The 23,204-nt window shown below is 49.4% G+C and overlaps 1 protein-coding gene across 1 annotated transcript; it reads left to right on the top strand.

Moving 5' to 3' along the window:
• Positions 1-4,722: 4,722 nt before the first annotated feature.
• Positions 4,723-14,615, top strand: TRAPPC3 (trafficking protein particle complex subunit 3). The gene is made up of 5 exons (XM_004371941.2): positions 4,723-4,953; positions 11,181-11,278; positions 11,514-11,613; positions 13,204-13,386; positions 13,857-14,615. The coding sequence occupies exons 1-5, from the start codon at positions 4,912-4,914 to the stop codon at positions 13,974-13,976; spliced, it is 543 nt and encodes a 180-aa protein (XP_004371998.1). The 5' UTR covers positions 4,723-4,911; the 3' UTR covers positions 13,977-14,615.
• Positions 14,616-23,204: the final 8,589 nt, after the last annotated feature.

The following is a 23,204-nucleotide window of genomic DNA, read 5'->3' on the forward strand; positions in this document are numbered from 1 at the left end:
TCACCCTGCCCTTTGTCCTGACCTCCAGAAGGTCAGTTCTCTAGTTCCTCCATTGTCCAAAGATTAGGCCCAGTGAGATGCTGTCTGCCGACCCCACTTTCCCGCCAGCACCTCCTTCCTTTGAGTAGCTACCGGAGAGCAGCCATTTGAAGGGAGAGGGTGGAGAACAAAGGATCTGGGTCTCAGGCAACCTGCGGGCAGCCTGCCCTGGGAGGTAGAGTAGCTGGGAGTGTTTGGTAGAGGTAATAAGGCACTCTCTCGGGCCAAAAAACGTTAGAAGAAGATGATAGAAGGCCGACGACTGTAGCTGGTAACCTTAAAATAGTGACTTGTCTTTCCTAAAACCCAGATTGCACACCTATAAAATTAGGAAAACAATCGTGCCATGAGGTATTATGGTGTAGTTGTAAGGATAAAATAAGGCAATGCCATGAAGTGCTTAGCACAGAACCTGGCATATAAGAAGTGCTCAATAAATAAATTGTTAGTTGCTGTCAAGTTGATTCCAACTCAGTGGTTACCTGGGTAGTGGTTAAGCACTCAACCACTAGCCAAAAGATTGGTGGTTCAAACCTACCCAGAAGTGCCTTGAATGACAGGCCTGGCGATCTGATTCCAAAAGGTCACAGCTTTGAAACCGTAGGGGGCAGTTCTACTCTGCACACATGGGGTCACCACGAGTCAGAATTGACTCCACAGCAACTAACAACAACAATAAGTATGAAGGCTTTGATGATAAGGGGGCTTCAGAAGGTAAAACTGGATTAGAATGGGGAGCATATCCTTCATTTTTGTTGTCAACCACTCCATCTGCAGGGTAAAAAACTACTGGATGATGGAGTCTATGATTCTCATTCAGAATTCAGGGGTGGGTGAGGAGCAGCTATCATTTGTAAGGTTGGAGGCCTCCAGGGCCTGAATCTTCCAGAGCTGAACAGACTCACCCTGAGCTAGGCAGTGCCTAGACTCAGGAAGATTCAAGAACAGAACCCAACAGGAGGATGGCCTTCTGGGATGGCTCTTCCCTATCCCCCACTTCTGGTCTTGAAGGATGGACAAGTAGAAGTTACTGCAAGGCCAGACATATGGGGGGAATAGTGAGATACCCACACTGGCTAGAGTTCAAGAATACTGGAGGGAAAAAATGGTGGCTAAAGATGAGAATGGGCTCAAATATAGCAACAATTGTGAGGACGGCACAGGACCGGGCAGTTGTTCGTTCTGTTGTACATAGGGTCACAATGAGTCAGAACCGAACCGACTTAACGGGCACCTAACAACAATAACAAAGATGAGAAAATAGGCCAAGGATGACCTAAATAGGAAGCCTTGGATGCCTTAGAAATGTAGATATGGGAAGCTGTTGGAGGTTCTACAGCAGAGGAGGAGTGAGCAGGGTTTTAGAACTGGAAATCCTCTATTGTGTCTAATTATCTGGGACTGACTTTGGAGAGCTCACCATCAAGAGGTCGAAACCATACCAAACTCATTGCTGTCGAGTCAATTCCGACTCATAGTGACCCTATAGGACAGAGTTGAACTGCCCTATAGGGTTTCCAAGGAGTAGCTGGTGAAGTCCAACTGCTGACCTTTTGGTTAGCAGCCAAGCTCTTAACCACTGTGCCACCACGGCTCCAATAAGAGATAGTGTAATGTATTACCCTGGATCATGGTTTTCAAGCAGGGGCTATTCCCCCTGGCAGGGGACATTTTACAATGCACGGGACAGCCCCCCACAATGAAGAATTATCAGGCCCAAAATGTCAGTGGTGCCAAGGCTGAGGAATCTTCCCCTAGATTGAGGGTGGTGGCACCTGTACCTTCTCACAAGATGCTGGTGGTGGGGACCAGCCAGGCATCTGGAAGTTAGATGATTTAAAGGACAGTTCTCCTGGCTAGCCCTGGAAAGCTTCCCGTACAGCTGATGGATCCACAGGGAGTTCTGGGAGGATGGCTGAGGAGGAACCAGGTGAGTGAGAGTGTCCTGTGATTGGTGAAGTCAGGGTGGACAGAAGGGGTGGGCTCCTCTCCATTCTCACCCTAACTGACCAGGATCCCTGGCAGATTCCAGGCCCCAGCAACTAAGAGGGTTTAGAATGGGTGTCTGATTCTGAGTTTGGGGCTGGGTGGCCCTTCAAATATCAGACATCCCAGAGAAGGAGCAAGTGGGGTTCTTGCAACATCAGGAGCTGAAGTCCCCATAGGACGCCCTGCCCTCTTCGGTGAGGGGCAGGGAACTCTGTGCCTCCCCTGCAGCACAGTCTCCTCCCCCTCCACAGAAACAGGCGTGAGTGAGCCGTTAGTCTCACCATGAGGCTGGGCTGGGGGGCAGGTCACTGAATGGGGATCAGAAATATGTCCCCTTCCTGGTCCCCCAGGGGGAGGAAGGGCGCAAGAGTGCTTACAGCCTCCTAGATTTGGCGGGGCAGGGTTCACAATGAACCTGAAGAAGTGAAGGAAATCACTAGGAAATTTGACAAAGAGATATGAATCAGGACCGAGGCCCTGCAGGCTGCCTCCACACTCACAAAGTAGGAAGTGGGAGGGGCCTCATGGTGGAGGAAGCTGAGCCAAAAGACACCAGATTCTCACCCCCACCCCACCCCTACGGCGCTGAAGCAAGAAGAGGTCTCTAACCCAGACCACCTCTCCAGGGGGAGCCTTAGTCTTCAGGGCCCATTCCCTGGGCCTGGGGACAGAGAATGTCCTCAAGGGTGGTCCACCTGCTGCAATAACTAATGTCACCCTCCCTCCAGCTCTTGAGGAAGGGGAGGCAGAGTGAGGAATTGGAGGAGGTGGAACTCAGAGTCCAAGACTTAATCGGTTCAACCCTTTGGGTTCCTGGGAGGAGAACTTTGTCTAGAGCTCCTGACAGGGATGGAAAGCTGTCCCTGAGTTCTTTTCTAGGGAGAAGGAAACAGGGCAGGATGAGTGCGGGGTGTCTGGTGTTCCTAAATGTCCTGGCCCTGAAGGGTGGTGGGGAGGAACTGGGATTTGGAAATGATGGGGGCCTGAGAGCCCTTGGAGCAGCTAAGGGGCTTTTAAGTTCCCATCTGAGCAAGGAAGAGAGCCTATAGATCGGACTGAGATGGACCCTACCCCCACCCTTAATTCAGGGCTGATGATGCTACAAGGACAAGTCCCAAAGGGAAAGAGACGCAAAGAGGAGGAATCACAGGCCAAGAGAGGAAGAATCTCAGAGGCAGTGAGACAGGCAGGGGGAGGCTCCTCCTCCAGTCTCTCTAGATAGAACCTCCCTGCCTAACAGCAGGCTGGGTGGGGTCCGGCGGCTGGCCGTGACTGTGACTCAGGTTTCTGTGGGCAGCCAAGGGCAGCCGGCAGGGAGGAGCCCAGACCAACAGACAGGCAGGCCAACTGCGGCTTTCACCTCAGCTGTCCTTTCTCCTGGGAATGCTGGAGGCTTTTCTCTGGCTGTGCTGGCCCCCAAGGTCTAGCAGACCCTTGCTTCCCTGCCTCCTAACCCACCCTCATGTTCCTTCCCAGAACTCTTGGCCCCCTCCCATTACTCCCTGGACACTGACACAGGAGAGGAAGTCAGGGGTCACTGCCTCCAGGGAGGTCCAAGAATGTCTGCCTTAGAGAATGATTGGTTCTGCACCCCTAGGGAGGGACCAGGGGAATTTTGGGTACTGGCTTCCAGCCTGAGCAGCCAGTGGGCCCTCCAACCTTCCCTAGCCTGGCTCATGTCTGGGCAGACTGGTTGTCATAGTGAAGGCTAAGGGCTAGACTGCAGCTGCTGCAGAGTGAGGCTACCAGGCCAAGTGAGGAGAGGGTGTTCAGGGACCCTTAGCCCCACCCCCTCAGAGTTGATCAGCCAGAGACTGGCGTTAGAGCTGTGGTCAGGACAGTGGTACTTACCCTTGGTGATGGACGAGGCTGTGACCAACACATTCCTCTGGTGTTTCTGGGGCCTCATTGTTGGGTTGTTTTTAGAGGCTGACTGGAAGAAAGGGAATACACATTTACTTTGTTCCTTTTATATGTCCACGTGCTCTGCATACATATCTCACCAGTCCTGACAACTGAGAGAGATCCAGCAACTTGCCTAAGATGGCAAAACTGAGATTCAAACCCAGGACTGACTGCCATCAAAGCTGGTGGTCCTTCTTTCCCAGGAACCAGGCAGTGCAGCTGCTGTAGGGGAGGAAAGGGGAGAAAGTGGTCTGAACTTTATTACAGAGGCCTGAGCTTTATTACAGACTACCTATTCTATTCCAGCACGAGGCCACAGGTGGCAGGATTCAGGTGCTGGCTGCGTTTGGGATTTGAGGACAGATGATAGCGTGAAGAAAAGCCTCTATGCAATGCTGGCACACAGTAGGTGGTCATTCATTAAATATTTTTGCAATGAAGAAGCCAAATCAGCGTGTAGCCGTTGTTAGTTTTCTGGGACATCCTGGGAGCTTCCGGATCTGACTTGCAGCAACAGCGGAAGAGGCTAGTTCGAAAGGGGGACTTTCCGAGACACACGGAGTCCGGAGGGGAGTTTGCGGAACATCTCTGAGGTGGCGGGGGTGGGAGCGATGTGGGGGATAAGGAGGGTGATACAGGATCACCGCAAGCTGCGGACGCCACCCACCGGCCAGAAGGAGGGAAAGCCAGGCTCTACAAGACAGCCGCGCGCGGAGCACTCCGAGAGTTGAAGTCTGGCGGCGCTAAAGGGCGGTACTGCCAACGCGGCTGTTGGGTGTTGTAGTCCGACGGTTGTCCGGCGGGAGTTACCTTCGTCTGCCGGACCACGAGTCCCGTGGTGCTGCGCGGCAGGCCGCGCAGGCGCAGTGAATCGGTGTTGGTCAGTCCCGGAGGTTGAGGCTCCGTGGCTGGGCCGAGCGGGTTCTGAGCGGGTCGTTGAGTGATCCTGAAGCGAGGCGGAGTGGGACGGCTAGCACCATGTCGAGGCAGTCGAACCGTGGTACCGAGAGCAAGAAAATGGTAACCTGTAGTGCGTGACCTCGGCGGGCGGAGCGGAATTGAGACGGGCTGTGGAAGGGGCCCGGCGCGGAGCGCCGGGCGCAATTGGGCAAGAACCCTCCTGTAAGCTCTGAGATGCGGGTGGTTCCACAGGAAGGAAGGAGGTGGCTGCTTGGTGGGTCGAGAAGGGAGAGTCGCTCGGGGGGCGTCCCTGGCCTGAGGCATGTTGGAGGACCGCTGGATTAGCCCAGAGACCCCTCCCCGTGCGATGAATAAGAGGTCTTCGCTGACTGCTGGACCACCACCAACGACGTAATAATAACAGAAACTACCACTTAATGCTCTCTATGTGTTAGACACTGGGCCAGGCACTTTACATGCATTATTTCATTTAATCCGCAAGGTAACCCTATTAGGTAGATAATCTTAACCTCCATTTTACAGCTCAGAGAGGTTACGTAACGTGCCCAAATTTACAGCTAGAGTCAGGATTGGAACCCAAGTCTTTCTCCAAAGTTTATGCTTCACATTACTAGGCTATACTGTCTTTTAACTGTGCTGTGGGCATTATGAGAGACGCTCAGGTCCTGGCCTTGCCAAAAAGGAAATTTCTATTCAGTGGGGCAAGAGGTGGGCCAGACTGGGCAGTGATACCCTCTGGTGAAGCCTGGGGGAACTCCCTTCTCGTCCTGGGAATAGTGGGTCTCCATAAAGTTTGGTTGCTGTTGGGGTCTGGGGCTGGAGGGTCAGGTGGATAACATTTTTCTCAAAACTAAGGGACCTTCCTGGCAGGTGTTCCTTTTCTTTAGTCTTTTCTTACCCTCTCCAGAATTGCACATGCCACCTGTCTTTGTTTTCCCCTCTAAAAACTGAGTATCCTGGGTTGCATATTGGGCAGACCAGGGGCCCTTTGTTGACAGCTCTGGAGGGGATAAGTAAACTTCCCTCACACCTTTGCATTTTATAGCAGGAACCAAAAACTAAAAATGGGCTTCAGAAGGATTTTTAACGTTAGAATAGCTCTTAAGCTTTCCTCTCTCAGATCCCTTTTGAGAAACTGATATAGCTGTGGTTCTTCTCCCCAGAAACATTAAGTAGACAAACATAGACATTTAGTTATATTTTTCTGGAGGGGAGGGAGTTGTGGGCCTCCTGAAGATACTGTATGGATCACGGGTTAATTTGTTTTGGAGAAAATACCAAGAATTTAAAAGAAGAAAAAAGACGAGAATATTTCGCTAGGAAACAGTGTCATGTAGGGGAAGAGGCATGGATGTTGGGTTGGAATCCTCGACATTGGCTAACTGGAGTAATCCTTAATTTCATTATCTGTAAAATAGGGACAATAATGCCAACTTAGTACAGTAGTTGAGGATTAAATGAGATAGTGAGAAATGTGTGGGGCATGGTAAATGTTTCCTCCTCCTTTTCCTAAGATATGAGCAGAGAGGTCTTCCTGCTTAGTTTTCATATTTTGTTCTTATTTTGTACATTTTTTACGCAAAATATTGAAGGCTTTGAATACGTTAGCAGGAACCTGCAATTTCCACCCCCATCCCCCAGTAGTCACAACTACTCTTCTGTGTCTTGAACTCCCTACCCCTACATAGTCACCTACTCCTTAACTTCGTTCACAGTTACATAAATGCCACCACCTGACTAGTTCTCTATCTTTTATTCTGTTCTTCATAGCATTGTCTGATATTTAATTATAAATTATTTGTTCATTTTCAGTCTCTCCCATGAGAATGTAAATTCTACAAGGGCAGGGATTTGTATTGTTTGCTGCTCCGTTCCTTCCACCTAAAATGATACCTGGCCATCAGTATATATTTGTTTAATGAATTAAATGAGGGTTTGAGTGCATCCTCTCATTCAGTTTCTACTGGTGCCTACTTAGGACTTAAGGCTTAGGGTATGATCCTTTTTGTGCCCACCTGGTTGTGACATGCTCCTCTCTTCTCTGCTTGGGGAGTCTCCCCCTCTAGCAGCCCTTGTCTCAATCAGCCCAACCTCCTGCTAGTTACTGTGTTCCTACTTAAGCCTTCCAAGACCTAAGTGGTTAATATATTCAAGTAACTAGATCTCTGCTTTAAATCTGCAAACAGAAATAGCCCATTTGTCCAGCAAACTTTTTCTGAACCCCAGCTACATACAAAGCTCTGTGCCAGGTGCTGTGGGAGATGCAGAGATAAAGTCCTAGTTCCTAACCTTGAGAAGCATATACTCTATGAGACAGACACACACACACAACACAAGGGGTATGGTACTGTCTGAGATTGAATGCTGGCTCTACTGCTTACATGCTGTGTCACCTTGGACAAGTTTCTTAATTTGTTCTAAGCATCAGCTTCACCATAAAAAAGAAAGGTAATAATAGTACCTAGATCATAGAGTTGTTCTGAGGATTATTTGAGGTAATGTATGTAAAGTTAGCAGTGTAACAGTGTGCCTAGAACACAGTTGACGCTCAGTAAATGCCAGCTAGCCTCCTTATTAGTAAAGCTTTTAGTCTTCATGTCTGTATAGCTATTGGTTCCTGATTCCCATGAACAATCAGGCTTGTTCTCTTTTGTGGTGGTGTTACTACTAGTGACCCAAGAGCCCTGGTTGTGTGGTTGTTAAACGTTTGGCTGCTAACTGAAAGGTCAGTGGTTCGAACCCACCCAGCAGCTCCATGGGAGAAAAGACCTGGCAATCTGCTGTAAAGATTACAGCCTAGGAAACCCTGTGGGGGACTTCTCCTCTGTCCTATAGAGTCGTTCTGAGTTGGAATCAGCTTGATGGCAAACAACAACGTTAGTAACCCAACCCAGGAATCTGTTCTCCAGAGCTCAGGTGACTTAAGACTTAAGTAGCAGCACCTGGAGTGTCTACGACAGGGGACTTGGAGGGTAAGAGAGAGGGCTGGACTCATTCTTGTTACGGATCCTCCTTCCCCAGCTGCTGGGGGGCAGTCATACTAGGTTACTGTGTTCTGACAGAAATAGTAAGCATGACTTTTGGAACATCAGCCTCAAAGATCAGCCCCCTTAGGGTGTTTTGATGTTTTGTTAGGGGGAGTAACTGAAAGGCCTTCTGAAGACCATCAAGTGCAGTGGCTCACCTGAGTGTAGAGCGTGACTTAACTTACTCTGCTTAGTTGTATCCTCAGGAAGAAGTGCTGAGAGATCATGTTGGTGTAGCTGCCATAACCCTTTATGGTGTTTTGGTCTGCAAAGCACCTTCCAGTCCATTATCTCATTAGATTCTTTCAGCAACCTTGTGATTGACATGACAGGTTTTTACTCTTACTGTTTTTGCGTGTGAGGAGGTTGAGGCCTAGCACAGTGAAGTGACTTACCAGAGGTCTCACAGCTAGTAAGTGGCAAGTCCAGACTCAGAATCAGGTCTTCTGGCTACAAACCAAATTTCTTTCTATAAAACCAAAACCAAACCCGTTGCCGTCGAGTCGATTCCGACTCTTAAAACCAAAACCAGACCCACTGCCGTTGAGTCGATTCCTACTCATAGCAACCCTATTAATTGTTAGAAATTCCTTTATATTGGTCCAAAATCTCCCTGTTTATTATTTGCCCTCCTTGAGCCTAGTTCAAGGTGATTTCTGGCGCCACATCGACCCACTTTAGGAATAAAAATAACATCTACCAATGGAGTACTTACTGGGTAACAGGTTCTCTACAAACATTATCTCACTTGAATTCCATAGTAACCCTACAAGGCAGATAATATTTTCACTATTTTATAGATGGTAAAAACTGATGTTCAGGGAGATTAAGTAATGACCTAGGATCACACAACTTTTTACATGATAGTGCTCAACTATAAGAAGAGTATTGAATCTCAGTTACTTAACCTGTCACCTATAAAATGGGGATAAATGATGTTCTGCTAACCTCTCATGGTTATGCTTAATGAAGAAATTGGACTGGTTGGACTAGCTGACCTTTGCGGTTCCATAGAACCTTTCGTTACGAGGGTCACATGGGCCCAGAACGCAGGTCTTCAGACTCCATCTCCCTGTTTCTTCTCTAACTTCCTCTTCTCTTGCTTATTCCTCTTTAATTACACTGGTCTCCTAACTGTTTCTCAAACATGTCAGGCATACACCCCTCTTGGGGTCTTTATACTTGCTGCCTGGAACTTTTTCACCGGCTGTGTTCATGGCTTACCCTTTCCTCAGTACTTCGGGTCTTTGTACAATATCACCTTAGTGAGGCCTTCCCTGACCACCTATTTAAAATTGACCCCCTACACACATACACACAAACGTACATGCTCCCTAATCATCTTTTGTACTTATTTTTTCTCCATAGCACTTACCACCATCTCGCAAACAATGTATGTTACTCAGTTGATTGTTTGTCTTCCTCCTCTTAGATAGCCTGTGCTATATATTATATAGTAAATGTTGACTGAATGATTTTTTTTTCTGTATCACAACCCCACTCCTATTTTTAAACTATGATGACCCTTAAGTTACATATTTATATCTCACACTGTTCCAAATAGGCTTGGTTCATAATTGAAGATGGAGACAGACTTTAAATTAAAAGAGGGTGTGGAGAACCTGGATCAGGGATCCCATACCCAGATCCCAGAATATTGATTCTGTGACCATAGACATATTTATTCAGGACCTTGATTTTTCTTACAGGAAAATTGGGGGCAGCTGTATGTATGAAGTGATTATAACGGGATTTGCATCTTGCTTGGCTTCATGGTGGGCCTGAGGCTCCTAGAGTGTTCATCCAAAGGCTCATTCATAATGGATGGAAAGCTCTAGTGACTTAATGCAGTGGTGCCAACTCCCCAGACTGGTAACTGCTGGATTGTGTCCATGCATTCATGCTCAAGTCATTCTAGTGCCAAGCCCTTGACTTTACTAAAAAGTCATTCCCCTTCTTAATAGCTTCCCCTTAATTGCCATATTTGGTAAATGGTCTCTTGGAGACACCCCGATCTGACTGTTTTAGTTGAGTCAAAGTGCTTCCTGATTCTGAAATGGATTTTCTTTGACTCACTAGTGCAGCTAAGTTTTGTTTTGTTTTGTTTGTGGGGGGAGGCTATTTAATACTGCAGTTGTGGGGAATAGTGGATGGAATGAATGTTGACTTATAAACTCTTGATTTTTGTCCCCCCAGATTACTTTTGTCAGTAATTAGCTGTGTGTTCTTGGGCAAATTACTTAACCATTCTGAATCTTAGTTTCCTCATCTCTAAAATGGGGATAATTCCTGCCATTTCTGCTTTACAGAGTTACTGTGGGATGGAAAATGAAATGATGAAAAGTAGAATGTGGTATGTAAGCAAAAGGCATCAAATTATTATTCTTGCAGTGACCTCCCACCAGCCCATTATGGTTAGGGGGCAGTCTTGATTTTCACGTTCATTCCTATGGGAATCCATTGGTCCAGATGTGCTGTTAATGTGTTTCTCACTTTGTTTAACTCTGATAATGCTGCTGTTTTCATTCTGTAGTTTTGGTATTTATTATTCATTTCACCTTGCCCATCTGTCTGTTTTTTGGTAGGTAGATTACAGGATTCTTTATCCAAGAAAGAGTTTCTGTGATTTTAACTGAGATTGTAATGGAAACCAGTACAGGTCAGTGTTGTGTTTCAGGTACACAAAAGATTGCATTTGTGTCAGAGTTATCTTCTTTCCTGGAAACATTTTATCTGTGTGACGAAGGAACATTTTTTTTCCCCAAGATAGGTGACTTTGGAGAGGGGTTGTCATTGGTGCACTGGACTTGGTCTAGGACTGACTTTCTTCCCTGTGGACTAGGCACCTGGATCCTCTGCTGCTCCTGGGTGGAGCCGTGGGAGTACAGTTTATCTCTAGGCCAGGACATTCTAAGGGGTTGGAGAAGCCGTCAGTCATACCTGCTGACACACAGATCTGTCTTTCATAGTGCCTAGTGAAACTTTGCTGCTCCCACATCAGGTACTGGTGACCTGAGCTTAGGCTTGGCAGCTGTGGTAGGAACCTGAGTTGGCAGAAGCCCACCTTGGTGTACTGGAAGATGACTGCTTAGTGCATGAGGTGCTAATCTAGCTGCAGGCCTGCCAGGTTCACCCTGGGGGCCATACTCCCTGGCAGCTCCATAGGGGATGATGTTCTTTTCCACCGGACAAGGCAGCCTTCCTTTGAGTCCTGAGAGTTGCATTGGGGCTGACCCAGACACGCTCCACCCTTTCTCTTTTGTGCTGCTTGGTCCTGACTGCCTTTTGAACCTCTTTCAGAGCTCTGAGCTCTTCACCCTGACCTATGGGGCTCTGGTCACCCAGCTTTGCAAGGACTATGAAAATGATGAAGATGTGAATAAACAGCTGGACAAAATGTGAGTGAGCTCTTCTACGGGAGAGGCAGGGATAGGGTTTACCAGCACACTGAGACTACGTTGTCCTTTAGAGCACAGGACAGAGTCCTCTATCATAGCTAATGTTTTGGGCACAATTTCCACTGAGCTCATTTATTGGGATGTTTTGAGATTATCCCCATTTTCCCTTTACCACAAACAGCCTTATATTGAGACTATCACCCCATACCTGTGTGTTCTCTAATTTCCTTCCTAGGGGCTATAACATTGGCGTCCGACTGATTGAAGATTTCTTGGCAAGGTCAAATGTCGGGAGATGCCACGACTTTCGGGAAACTGCAGATGTCATCGCTAAGGTCATTATCCTGGGCTACCTGGCCATCCTGAAGGATTGGAGGCACTGCTTACCACTTTCTCCGTCTCCCTTAGAGAAGCCCTGAATCTCCCAAAAGACTAGTTAAACAGCTGATTGGACCAAGGAAGCCTTCCTGGTGGTTTGGGAGTAGCACAGATTTTGAAAAAGAGAAGAGTGGTTGGAGTCATCCCTGTGGATTGAAGCCCCACTGAAATCTAAGCCAAATCCCCTCCACTCAAGGGGTAGCAGTGTAGTATGGGGGTTAAGACTGTAGGCTTTGGCCTCATACAAATCTGGCTTTACATTCTGGCTCCAGTACTTCCTAGTTCTGGATTCTTAAGGAACTTACTCTTAACCTATTTAATTATCAGTTTCCTCATCTTTAAAATGAAGAAAATAAGAACTACCTCATGGGGTTGTTGTAAGGAGTAAATAATGATTGTGAGCATTCAGGTAAAATAAATGTACTTAGCATAGTCTTGTGCATATAGTAATGTTTGCTATTATTAATAATATTAGTGTTAAATGTCTTAGTGTTGATAATAAATGATAAAACACATGTAGCTCTGTGGTGTCAGTTACCTTAAGGTAGGTTCTTTCTGTTGTAGAACACGCTGGCCATGCCCAAATCCTAAAGAGGGTTGACAGCAGAGGGAACTTTGTGAGAGTTTAGAATTAGGCGAGTAGATAGAGGGAAAGATGTATTTGGAGTAATTCTACCCCAGTGACCTATATTTGCTTTTAAGAAAGAGGGTTCAGAGTCCCTGATGGAGCAGGAGAAAAGTGGGGTGCAGAACTCAAATTCTAGTAAAAAGACCAGACTTAATGGTCTGATGGAGACTGGAGGAACCCCAGAAAGCATGGCCCCCGGAGTCGCTGTCAACCCAGCACTAAAACCATTCCTGAGGCCAGCTCTTTAAAGATTAGACTGGACTATGGACATAAAATTATACTCGTGAATAGTGTGCTTCTTCTTAGCTCAGGTAGATACATGAGACTAAATGGGCAGCTCCTGTCCGGAGGCGAGATGAGAAGGCAGAGAGGGTCAGGAGCTGGTTGAATAGACACGGGAAATTGGGTGGAAAGGAGGAATGTGTTGTCACAGTATAGGGAGAACAACTAGGGTGACATAACTGTGTATGAATTTTTGTATGAGAGACTAACTTGAATTGTAAACTTTCACTTAAAGTACAATAAAATTTTTCTTAAAAAAGTGGGTTCAACTAGCACAGGGGAACAGGGATGTGTGTTAGGGCCTGTCTGCATTCTGTGCTCAGATACTGGTTCAGGGCAGCCACCCCATCAGAAGATGAGTGTTCCCTTCCACTGACATGTGCAGGCGGACACTGAATTACTGCTTAATTGTACGATGCCTTAAAGGAGAGGGGTGCTGAATTGTGCACAGATGCTTTTTCTTTTTTAGTCTTTGAATATCTAAAGCTTCAGCATCTGGCAGAGGCCACAGATTTGCTCCTGAGCAAAACTTATTGCCTATTTTTTATTTCTCTTATTTTCCCATTTTGCCAGTCCCTTCCCTGTTGTATAGCTTCTGCTGCTCTTACCCCACAATGCTGTTGTGTGTCCCCAACAGGTGGCGTTTAAGATGTACTTGGGCATCACTCCAAGCATCACCAATTGGAGCCCAGCGGGTGACGAATTCTCCCTCATTTTGGAAAATAACCCCTTGGTGGACTTTGTGGAACTTCCTGATAACCACTCATCCCTTATTTATTCCAATCTCTTGTGTGGGGTGTTGCGGGGAGCCTTGGAGATGGTGAGTGCAGCTCTTGGCCTTCTGGGACACCTGAAATGTAGTAGCGGCATGGTAAATGTTTGAATGAATGAATGAATGAATGAATGAGAGCGAAAGGAAAGACGTTTGGCTCACCTCAGCGCTTTGCTGTCTAAGATGCTGCTGTTGCTATGTATAGGATTTAGCATGGTGATAGTCCTCTCCACTAGGCCGGGAGGTAGTGCTGCCAGCCCCTAAGACTCAGGAACATCAGTTCCCAGATTGGCTTATTTTGTGACAGTCTCATACTTGGGTGTTCTTTGTTAAGTTTCTTCTTATAGGCCTCGTCTTCTACAAGGGAACATTGGAGCTGGCAACTTTGTCCCTAGGCTCCCCCACCCCTTGCCCCTTTTTTTGACTGCTGTGGGTGAACCAGTTATAGTCCCATCCCTGGTGATTCCCCAGAGGCCATGGCTAGGCAGCTGCCCCTTCATTTTCCCACTGTCACCCAGGTCCAGATGGCTGTGGAAGCCAAGTTTGTCCAGGATACCCTGAAAGGAGACAGTGTGACAGAAATCCGGATGAGGTTCATCAGGCGGATTGAGGACAATCTCCCAGCTGGAGAGGAATGACCAACCCTAGGACTTCAAGGTGGCCAGCGGGAGCACTTACTGGATCAGAAAGCCTCAGTGCTCCTTCTGCCCTCTAGAACTCAGTGACTCCTTAACATGGATGTTACATATTCTTCTAACCTCATTTCCATTCTCCATGCTAATGAAGAGCAGATTGTGATATAGTCCATTTACTCCACAAGTGTGTACCTTCAGATGGAAAATTCTTTGTTCCCTTTCCCTTCAAAGGGCTGGATGTGATCGTCCTTGGTTGGACTAGAAAGAGTTCAAACCATTTTACATTTCTGATCGAATTTTCCAAAGCAAAATCCACTTTGACCCCATTAAGAGACCTGGCACTTCTACCCTTGGGCCTCCAGAAAGCCATTGGCAAATGGCTATAGGGAACCCAGGGTTGTGGGATGGAGGGAGGAAAGGCTAGGAGCGGGGTGGGAAGGAATTGCTAGCTGTGGTGTGACACACTGCAGTGCTTGCCCGGAAAGGGGAGCCCGTCATGCCGGAAACACCGGCTTCTGGGAAGCCACCCAGGTCTCATTCCTTCCTGCTGTTTGGAGGAAACATCTCCTCTTTATACAGAGGGTCCATCCTTTTTTCTTACAAACTCTTCAATAAAAACATTCTTGAGTGAAATCTCAATCATGTCTTGTTTTTTCTTTCTGCTCAGCTCTGGGAATTTTGCTACCGTGGGACGAGGAGACCAAGTTGGTTCCTGGGTCCTGCCTTGCTTTGACCTAGTGGAGGAATAGGGCTTCTCCCCACAGACCAGATTCTGGGAAACCTGGGAACTAATACAAGCAAATGAGGCCCTTCAGAGTCGTTTTCGGCTCTAGTGTCTGCAGCAAAATATATAAGTAGACCACATCCCAGACTTGCTAAGGTAGATTATCCTGGGCTCTTGGCCACCAAGTTAGAAGGTTTGGCTAGAAAGACCCTGGTCTTGGGTACCATTTATTGAGTGCTTACCATGTGTCAGACACAACTGAGCACTTTGCATGCAATTATCTAATTCACAATAATTCCATTTTTAGAGGGGAGGACAGAAGTTGCTGAAGGTCATACTGCTAGTAAGTGGAGAAGCTAGGTTCAAAGCTCTGCCCAGCTTCAATGATGACGCCCTATTGATTCCTTGTTAGTACTGTGGGGAGGGAGGTGGTGAGCCTCAGCTCCCTCTCCCAGCCTTACCCAGTTTTTAAAGAGAAGGAGCAGAAGTTGCGCCATGCTATATTTGGTAGCACTGATCTTGGGGACAGCCTAGGGCCTTGAGGTCCAAGTACTCAGGTTGTTGGAGGTAAACAGGGCCTCCAGACCTTCCCCAAGGTTAGTGGACAGGCCTAGGTGAGGGGAGCCTGCTCTAAATGCATTGTGCTTGCAATGTGCCTTGGCTCTGCAGGGGTAGGGCCAGGGTCTTGGGACCCCAGTAAGAGGGACGTAGGTACTTTCATATCCCGATGCATAGGGAGGCTCGTTCTCCCTCTGGGATTTCATCCTCTGAGCCTCTATATCCCCCACTTACAATCTAGGACCCCAGGGCAGACATCTCTATTTTAATCAACTGTATCCTTAGCATCCTGTGTAGGACTGGGTCCAGTCACACCAGAGTTTGAGTGAATGAATGAGAGTGAGGAAATCAATGCTGGGGCCGAGCTGTGGAAAGCTTTGTGTGATGTCTGTACCCTGCCAAAAAAAAGTCAGCTGCACCACCTTTTCCCTTCCTCTCCTCCTAGTACCACAGCCTATTTCTAGCAGCCATTTGTATGGCGTGAGGTTTTGGTTATTTCCCTTCCCAGAGTTAAACTTGGGCAACATTACAGGGTCCACGAGCTGTGAAAACAAAGCCCCTTTAGTGACTTTTCCCCATTACAGACTCGATTGATTGTGTGATGTGCACCCAGGGGCTGAGGGAAGGGAAAGGGCTGCAGACTACTGAGCAATTTGGAACATCATCTCATCCTGTTTCCCACAGGAGCCAAACATACAAGCCCCAGCAACCTAACTTCCTGGCCTGGCATCCTATCTCCACCCCCGTAGTTGGTCGTGAATTATATGAATTATAGATTCCCCTGCCTTAAGAGGAGCCCTGGTGGCACAGTGGTTAGGAGCTACAGTGTGCTACGGCTGTTAACCAAAAACGTTGGCCGTTCGAATCCACCAACTGCTCCCTTGAAACCGTGTGGAGCAGCTCTACTCTATGAGTCTGAATCAAATCCACTCGATGGCAACAGGTCTTTTTTGGTTGTACCTTAAGATGACTGAGGCTGGGAGAGCCCCCAGGTTAGGCTATTCCTCATTTTCCCTTTGTACCAACACACTCCCTCCCAGTAAGAATGAGGCAGGTTTGCCTGGCTACTTGGGAGTGGCTGACTGATAAAGGTTTCTTGGGAGCCTGGATCTGGCGAGTCCTAGGGCTGGAACGGTCCACGCTGGCGGCTCTTGCGCCTGGGGCTGGCTGGATCAGAGCTTTAAGGAAAGACCTTGCTCTGCAGCCTTTGGCCACTAGGGGTCTCTAGATCACCACTGTACTGTCCCAGAGAGAGCTTATCGCACCCCTTGTTTTCAGAATTTGCTAGAAGATGCACCTGATGGAGCAAATTTCAGAGCCTGGTCAGAGGCTGGAAATGCCCCCTTCTCTGGTCACCCTCAATGGGTCCTGAAAGCAAAGCTTGTTTTGCTGCCAGGCTAAGATGCCTGCCTCCTGGACCCAGGGCATTGAAACAGCACATTGGCCCCGTATATACCACAAACTTGCATGCTGGTCTCCCTAGTTGTAAGGAGCTGGCTCTGAGCCCTCCCTTAACCACCCCTCTTACTTCCTGAGTGAGCCCAGAGCACCAGCCCCACTCCCCTGAGGTAACAGAGTCCTGTGTCTGCCCCAGACCCCCAAAACCAGGAACATCCCCATACTTTGGATTCACCTTCCTCTGGTGAACTGGCCTCCCCTGCACCCGTGCTGGGGATCCAGGTCTGTGAAGGAGATGGCGACAGAGGCCCCAGAAGCACAAATTGCATTAAGTAAAATTAAAAGAGTCTCCTAACAAGTAGTCCATTGTGGACAGTAGGGGGCGGGGTGGGGAGTGGTGGGAGTGAAGGAAAAGCACCTCCCCTACCCCGGAACTTAAGTGCTACCATGTGCTGTTCCCTGGAAGCCAAAAGGCTGGTGGGAGAGGAGGGGAGAGTGGCTGGCGGCAGGCAAGGAGCTGCGCTGTTAGCGAGCCCAGCCTTTGACGTGGGGCCAAGCCTGACCCCAGGACTGCCGCTGGCCACTGCCAGGGGAGCTGTGGGATGCAGCGAATTCCTGGGGGCAATTTACTCTTCTGGCAGGCGGAGACAGGAAAGTTTCTACGGGGGAGAAGGGGCTGGAGGGAGGGTGCTGCAGCAGAGGTGGGGGTGTGCTGTGAGGAAGAGTGGAGGGAGTCAAGGTACAGGGCAGCACCCTCATGCCTCATCCTGGCTCTCTTACCCAGCTTGGGCAGAGGCCTCCTGTGGGAAGCCTTCTCTGATGCACTCCAAGCTGTTGAGGAGCAACCCCCAACCCCACCCCACCGCACACGTGCCTGCCCAGGTATAGCCCAGGAAGATGCAGAGAAGCAGCTGCTCTTCCTTCCGGGTTCTGGGGCCCGGACTGTCAGCCACGAGTGCGTCGTGCATCGCATCGAGAGCATTGAGGACTGAGCTAGGCTGCAGGAGGGGTGGGAGGATGGTGTGCAAGGTTACAAGAGCATGTGTGAGTGTGGACAAATGTTATTCATGACAGTACTCATACCCACTGCCATAGAGTCCATTCCGACTCATAGGGACCCTACAGGACACAGTAGAACTGCCCCATAGGGTTTCCAAGGCTATTAATCTTTATGGTAGCAGACTGCCACATCTTTTTCCTGCTGGTGGGTTTGAACCGCCGACCCTTCGGTTAGCAGCTGAGCACTTAACCTAACCACTCTACCACCAGGGCTCCTTATTTATGACAATAGTTAATATTTATTGAAGAGTGACTATGTGCCATTCTAGTAGCTCTGTGCTGGCAGACTGAGGACAGGAAGATTACCTAGACCTCAGCCTGCCAGCTAGGAGCTTTTGCCCATGGGGGAAACAGTTGAATACAATGTACATGTGTGGGGAGGAGAGGAAAGGCTGAAAATAAGGGACAAAGGCAAGCCCTAACTCTGCTACTTATTGGCTTGTAACACTGCACAAAGCCTCAATTTTCTCATTTGGAGAATGGGGATAACAATCCTACCTTATTGACTGTTTTTAGGATTAAACAAGATGATGTATGTAAATTTCCTGGCACATGCCTAACCAATTGCTGTGGAGTCCATTCAGACTCATGGTGACTTCATGTGTGTCAGAGTAGAACTGTGCTCCACAGGGTTTTCAATGGCTGATTTTTCAGAAGTAGATCACCAGGCTTTTCCTCCGAGGTGCCTCTGGGTGGCCTTGAACCTCCAACCTCTTAATTAAAAGCTTAGTGTGTTAACCGTTTGCACCACTCAGGGACTCCTGCACATGCCCAGTGTACTATAATTGGCGGTTACTATTAACATTATGGAAACCCTGGTGGCGTAGTGGTTAAGTGCTATGGCTGCTAACAAAAAGGTTGGCAGTTCAAATCCACCAGGCACTCCTTGAGAACTCTATGGGGCAGTTCTACTCTGTCCTATAAGGTCAGTATGAATTGGAATCGAATTGACGGCAATGGATTTGGAATTTTTTTTTGGTTATTAACATTATTGTTATGGGAACTGTCTTGCAAACACTACTGTGAATGGATTGAGTTTCAGAGTGTGTGCAGACAGTAATTTTGTGAAAGCAAGGCCATGTCTATTCATCACTGATCCTCAAGCATGTGGCACAGCTTCTCAGCACAAAGGAGGCGCTTAATAAATGTGTACTGATTGACTGCTGTCTGACTGAATATGAGTAGGGGGTGGGAAGGGCCCATATATAGTGGGGGTGTGGGCACTGTGGACCTCCACTAGGACTGGCTACATAATTTGTGGGGCTCAGTGCAAAATGAAAATGTGGAGCCCCTTTTTCAAAAATTATTACAAATTTCAAGATGATACAGTAGAGCATTAAACCAAGCATGGAGTCCTGGGCATGGAACCCTGTGTGACAGCGCAGACTGCACACCCGTGAAGCCGCCCCTGGCCTCCACTTGCCTGTGGAGAATCACCATTTCCCAGTTCTCGCCCAGCCCAGTTACTCAGGAGAGAGTATAACCATGGTCTGTCATGCTTCCTGGGCTGCCTCAGGGAAGGTGAAGAAGGGGAAGGATGGCTCAGTGTGGGCAGGCCAGGAGAAAGCAGAGGGATGGACCGAATGACCTACAGCCCCCAGGAAGCCCCTCCTGAGCCAAGCCCATGTCTGAGAGCAGCCCTCTGCCCTCCATCCCCCAAAGCTCACTGCCCCCTCCACCAATCAGGCTACTGGGTGGTCTGGGCACCTGCAGTCACATTTTGATGTTGATTGAAGCAGAATTGTTATAAGGTTAGAATATTTAAGGTAACTTTGATTTCCACTGCATTACTGGGATTTTTGAGGAGGGGGCTGAGAGGTCCCCTGGGGTAGAAGTGGGGATAATGGTGGGGGGTCCTCAGCCTGCAATAGGGCTCTGTTTGCCTAGCCTCATGAGAGAGGCCTCTGGCAACACAAAAAGAAGAAAGGAGGGCTAGACAGAGGGAAGGACTTCCCGGGAGTTGTAGAGCCAGGAGTTCATTCCCCTAGCAGATGCTGGAAGTCAGAGATGGGGGTCTGGGAGGGTCTCAGAATCACCAAGGCCCTAATGGAACAGGAATTTACAAGCACCCCCTCACCCCCCACCTCAGACTATACGCACTCAGCTTACCAGATGGAGAGAAGAGGTGGCTGTGCCTCAGTTTTCCCATCTGCAAAGTGGGGACAATAAAAACAAGGATTAAACTAGTTGATCCATGTGAAATGCTCAGAACAGTGCCTGGCAGGAGTACGTGCTCTCTGAGCGTTAGTTATTGTCTTTAAAAAAGAAATCCGTTGCTATTAAGTTGATTCCAACTCATAGAGACCCTACGGGACAAATTGGAACGGCCCCAAAGAATTTCTGAGGCTGTATATCTTTGCAGAAGCAGACTGCCACATCTTTCTCCCATGGAGTGGCTAGCAGGTTCGAACCGCTGACCTTTTGGTTAGGAGCTGAGCGCTTAACGCCTACACCACCCAGGCTCCTTGCTGTTGTCATTAGGCACTATCATTATTCCCCCTTTACAGAGGAGGAATTTGAGGTTTGGAGAAATGAGGTCACTTGCCTGCAGTCACAGAGAGGCAGAACTGAGATCCAAACCCAGGTCTACTCCACTCCTCAGTCCACACTCTGAACCGCCAGGGGAGTGCCAGAGTCAGCTCTGCTAGGCGCCACGCTAAGCAGGTTACATGCCTTGTCTGGTTCAGTTTAACCATTCACCCCATTTGATAGTTCTGTTCAGGCATAGAACAGTCCTTGAACCTGCTCTGACCAACCTCTGATCTTGTGTCTGAGAGAAATGAAGTCCAGAGAGGGGCAGCAACTTGTGGAAGGACACACAGCAGGTGACCACACACAGAAGTGACCCACTGATATTCAGTTAACACCCACCAGAGATAGGCCATAGGCGGTAGCTCCTAGTAGGAGGAGTGAGGAGGCTGGCTGGGAGTTTGATGTGGCTGAGCCCAGAGAAGAGCCTGGGTAGGAAAATCCATGGCCTGTGGATCTAGGACACTCATCTCCTGCCTTGAGGTTTGCTGAGCAAATAGCTGGCGGACAAGGAGGCAGCTGCAGCAGTTGTCACAGCCCCTGCTGGCCACAGGACTAGGAGACAGGACAGGACCCAGGCTTGGCCACCTGGGGCTGGCTGAAAGGGGAAGGAGCTGGGGCTACCCTTCCTGTGGGGCATGGGGAGGGAAGAAGAAAGGGAGAAAGCTGGGGACAGTGTGTGCCACAAAGCACCAGGCCCGAGGGCCTCAGGAAAAGTTTAAGGAGTGAGTCAGGAGCATTGGGGTGGGATCCACGGGGAGGACTGGCTGAGTTTGTGTTTGAGTGCGTGAGCTGAGCCCGGGAAGCACCTTCCCTCGGCACAGTGTGCCCCCTCACTTGCCAGCCTGCTTCACCAGGCCCCCTTCACCGAGCTCCCCTCCCTTTCTTAGAACAGCTCACACTCACGTGATTAACTCATCTAACCATCACAACAAGCTATTAGGGCTTTTCAGGTGAGGAAACCAAGCCTCCAGAGGCTAAGTTGCATAACGTGACTGGTAAGTAGTGGAGCTTGGATTTGAACCCAGGCGGTTAAACTCCAGCATCTATGCTCTCAACCTTCAGTCTCTGCTGCTTGACTCCCATCCCATTCCTGCACCCCATCTCCTTCCTGGACACTCAATCCCATCCGATCCCCATTCAGAACCTGCTTTTCACACCAGTGTTTGGGAAAGGCCCTAGCATTCCATTCCCACCCGTGTCCTCCTGGAGACCCTGCCAACTAGGCCCCTTCCCCTTCCCTGGCACTGCCCCAGCCTGGCTCCTCTCTAGTTCATCTGGGCTGGCTCAGGCCAGGAAGCCAGACCCAAAGACCCCTGTCAATCCTTCCAGTCTGAGGGGTGAGATAGGAGTGGGCCCAGGCTCCAGAGGTGGGAGAGGGTGAGAGGCCCCTCTGAGGAGTGGCGGGGCTGGTGTGTACATTGGCAGGGGGACAGCAAAGTGGGAGGCCCAAGGAGGGCAGGCACAGTAGGGGGAAGGGGCGAGGGGGGCGGGCCCTGACCCAGAGACAGACAGCCTTGGGCCCTCCCTGCTCCTTTTCTGGTCCTGTCGAGGGCTCAACTCCTTCCCACTTAGAAAAACAAACAAAAAACAAAACATACAAACCATCACCCCGACTCACCCTGTCTCTTGGCCTCAGTTCATCTAAACTTCCCCCACTGCACTTGCTGCCTTCACTGTCTGTCCTGTGGCTGCCCCCTTACCCTCTGCAGCTGGCTCCTGCCCTTGCCCCCCAGCCCAACCACTGACCCCTAACTGCCAGTCCCAAAGGATGCCCTTGTGTGACACCTGACCCTGGGCACCTCCCTGCCTTCTGCTCTCTGCCTGTGCCTTCTGAGAAGCTGCTCTCCTGGTTTTCCTCCCACCTCCCAGCCATACCTTCTCAGTCTCCTCGGCCAACCCCTCTTCCTCTGTAAGCCCTTGGAACGTTGCCATTCTCCACGCCCAGGTCCGGGCTTCCTCTTTGCCCTGCACTCTTTCCGTGGTCCAGCTCCTTAGCCCTGTGGCGTCACTCACCATCTGGACACCATAAACTCCTAATCTCTAGCCCAGAATTCTCACTTCCCTTCTGGACATCTGGAAGTCCCGCAGGCACACCCAACTCAATGCATCTGACCACCCTCCTTGCCCTGGACCATCATCCTCTCCCCAGTGCCTAACCAGAAGCCTGGGTGCCATCCTTGATACCTCCTCCTCCCTAGATACCTCACCTCAACATCCAGTCTTCAAATCCTGCCTATCCCATCTCGATAACTTCTCTTACCCTTGACTCTTCCCTTCATCCCACTGGCCACCTCATTGGGCCACACCAGACTTATTCCAGCAGCCTCTTCCCTGGTGTTTGTACCCCCAACTTCCTCCACATAGCAGTCAGGAGACTCTACAGTAGAAATCTAACCAGGTCACCGCCCTGCTCCAGAGTCTTCTGTGGCTCCCCAGTTCCATGAAGGTGATGTCTAACCAACTTTAGCATGGCCTGCAAAATCCCATAGCATCTGGTTCATGACTGCCTCTGTGACCACACCCGCTTCACCTCCCTAAAACCGCTGTGCAGATCCCGACTTTCTTCCCCCCACCCCCAAGTCCTCATCCTTCTCAGCTCGGCTAGGTCACCTTCTTCAGGAAGCCTTCTGTGGACTCCTTCTTTATGGGCCACAACCCCTGTGCAGCCCCTTTCCCATACCGAGCACGCCATGTCCTCCTTCTCAGTGGCTGCCTCTGTCTACCCCTAGACAGGGAGCCCTCGAGAGCAGGAGGCTGCGGGAGTGCCCTCTGGGCCCTAGACGCAGGCACAGGGTGGGTGAGCTGCCCGGGTTGTGCGTGTGCGTCGGGGGTCTCAGGGTGGATCTCAGGGAGGGAAGCCGGTGTCACAGCCCTGGGCTGGGGGGGTGTGCGGGCCGGGGCGCCGGGCGCGCGCTCGGCCCGGGCGGGTCGCAAGCCTTGGCGGTGGCAGTGGAAAGACG

The sequence above is a fragment of the Trichechus manatus genome, unplaced genomic scaffold, assembly GCF_000243295.1.
Source record: "Trichechus manatus latirostris isolate Lorelei unplaced genomic scaffold, TriManLat1.0 scaffold00015, whole genome shotgun sequence".
In the NCBI taxonomy this organism is placed as follows: Eukaryota; Metazoa; Chordata; class Mammalia; order Sirenia; family Trichechidae; genus Trichechus; species Trichechus manatus.

Bases quoted from the DNA above. Each gene is read 5' to 3' on its own strand.
- TRAPPC3 (XM_004371941.2), top strand. From the start codon at position 4,912: ATGTCGAGGCAGTCGAACCGTGGTACCGAGAGCAAGAAAATG. The intron at 11,279-11,513 runs GTGAGTGAGCTC...TTTCCTTCCTAG, and splicing joins AATAAACAGCTGGACAAAAT to GGGCTATAACATTGGCGTCC. The intron at 13,387-13,856 runs GTGAGTGCAGCT...ACTGTCACCCAG, and splicing joins TGCGGGGAGCCTTGGAGATG to GTCCAGATGGCTGTGGAAGC.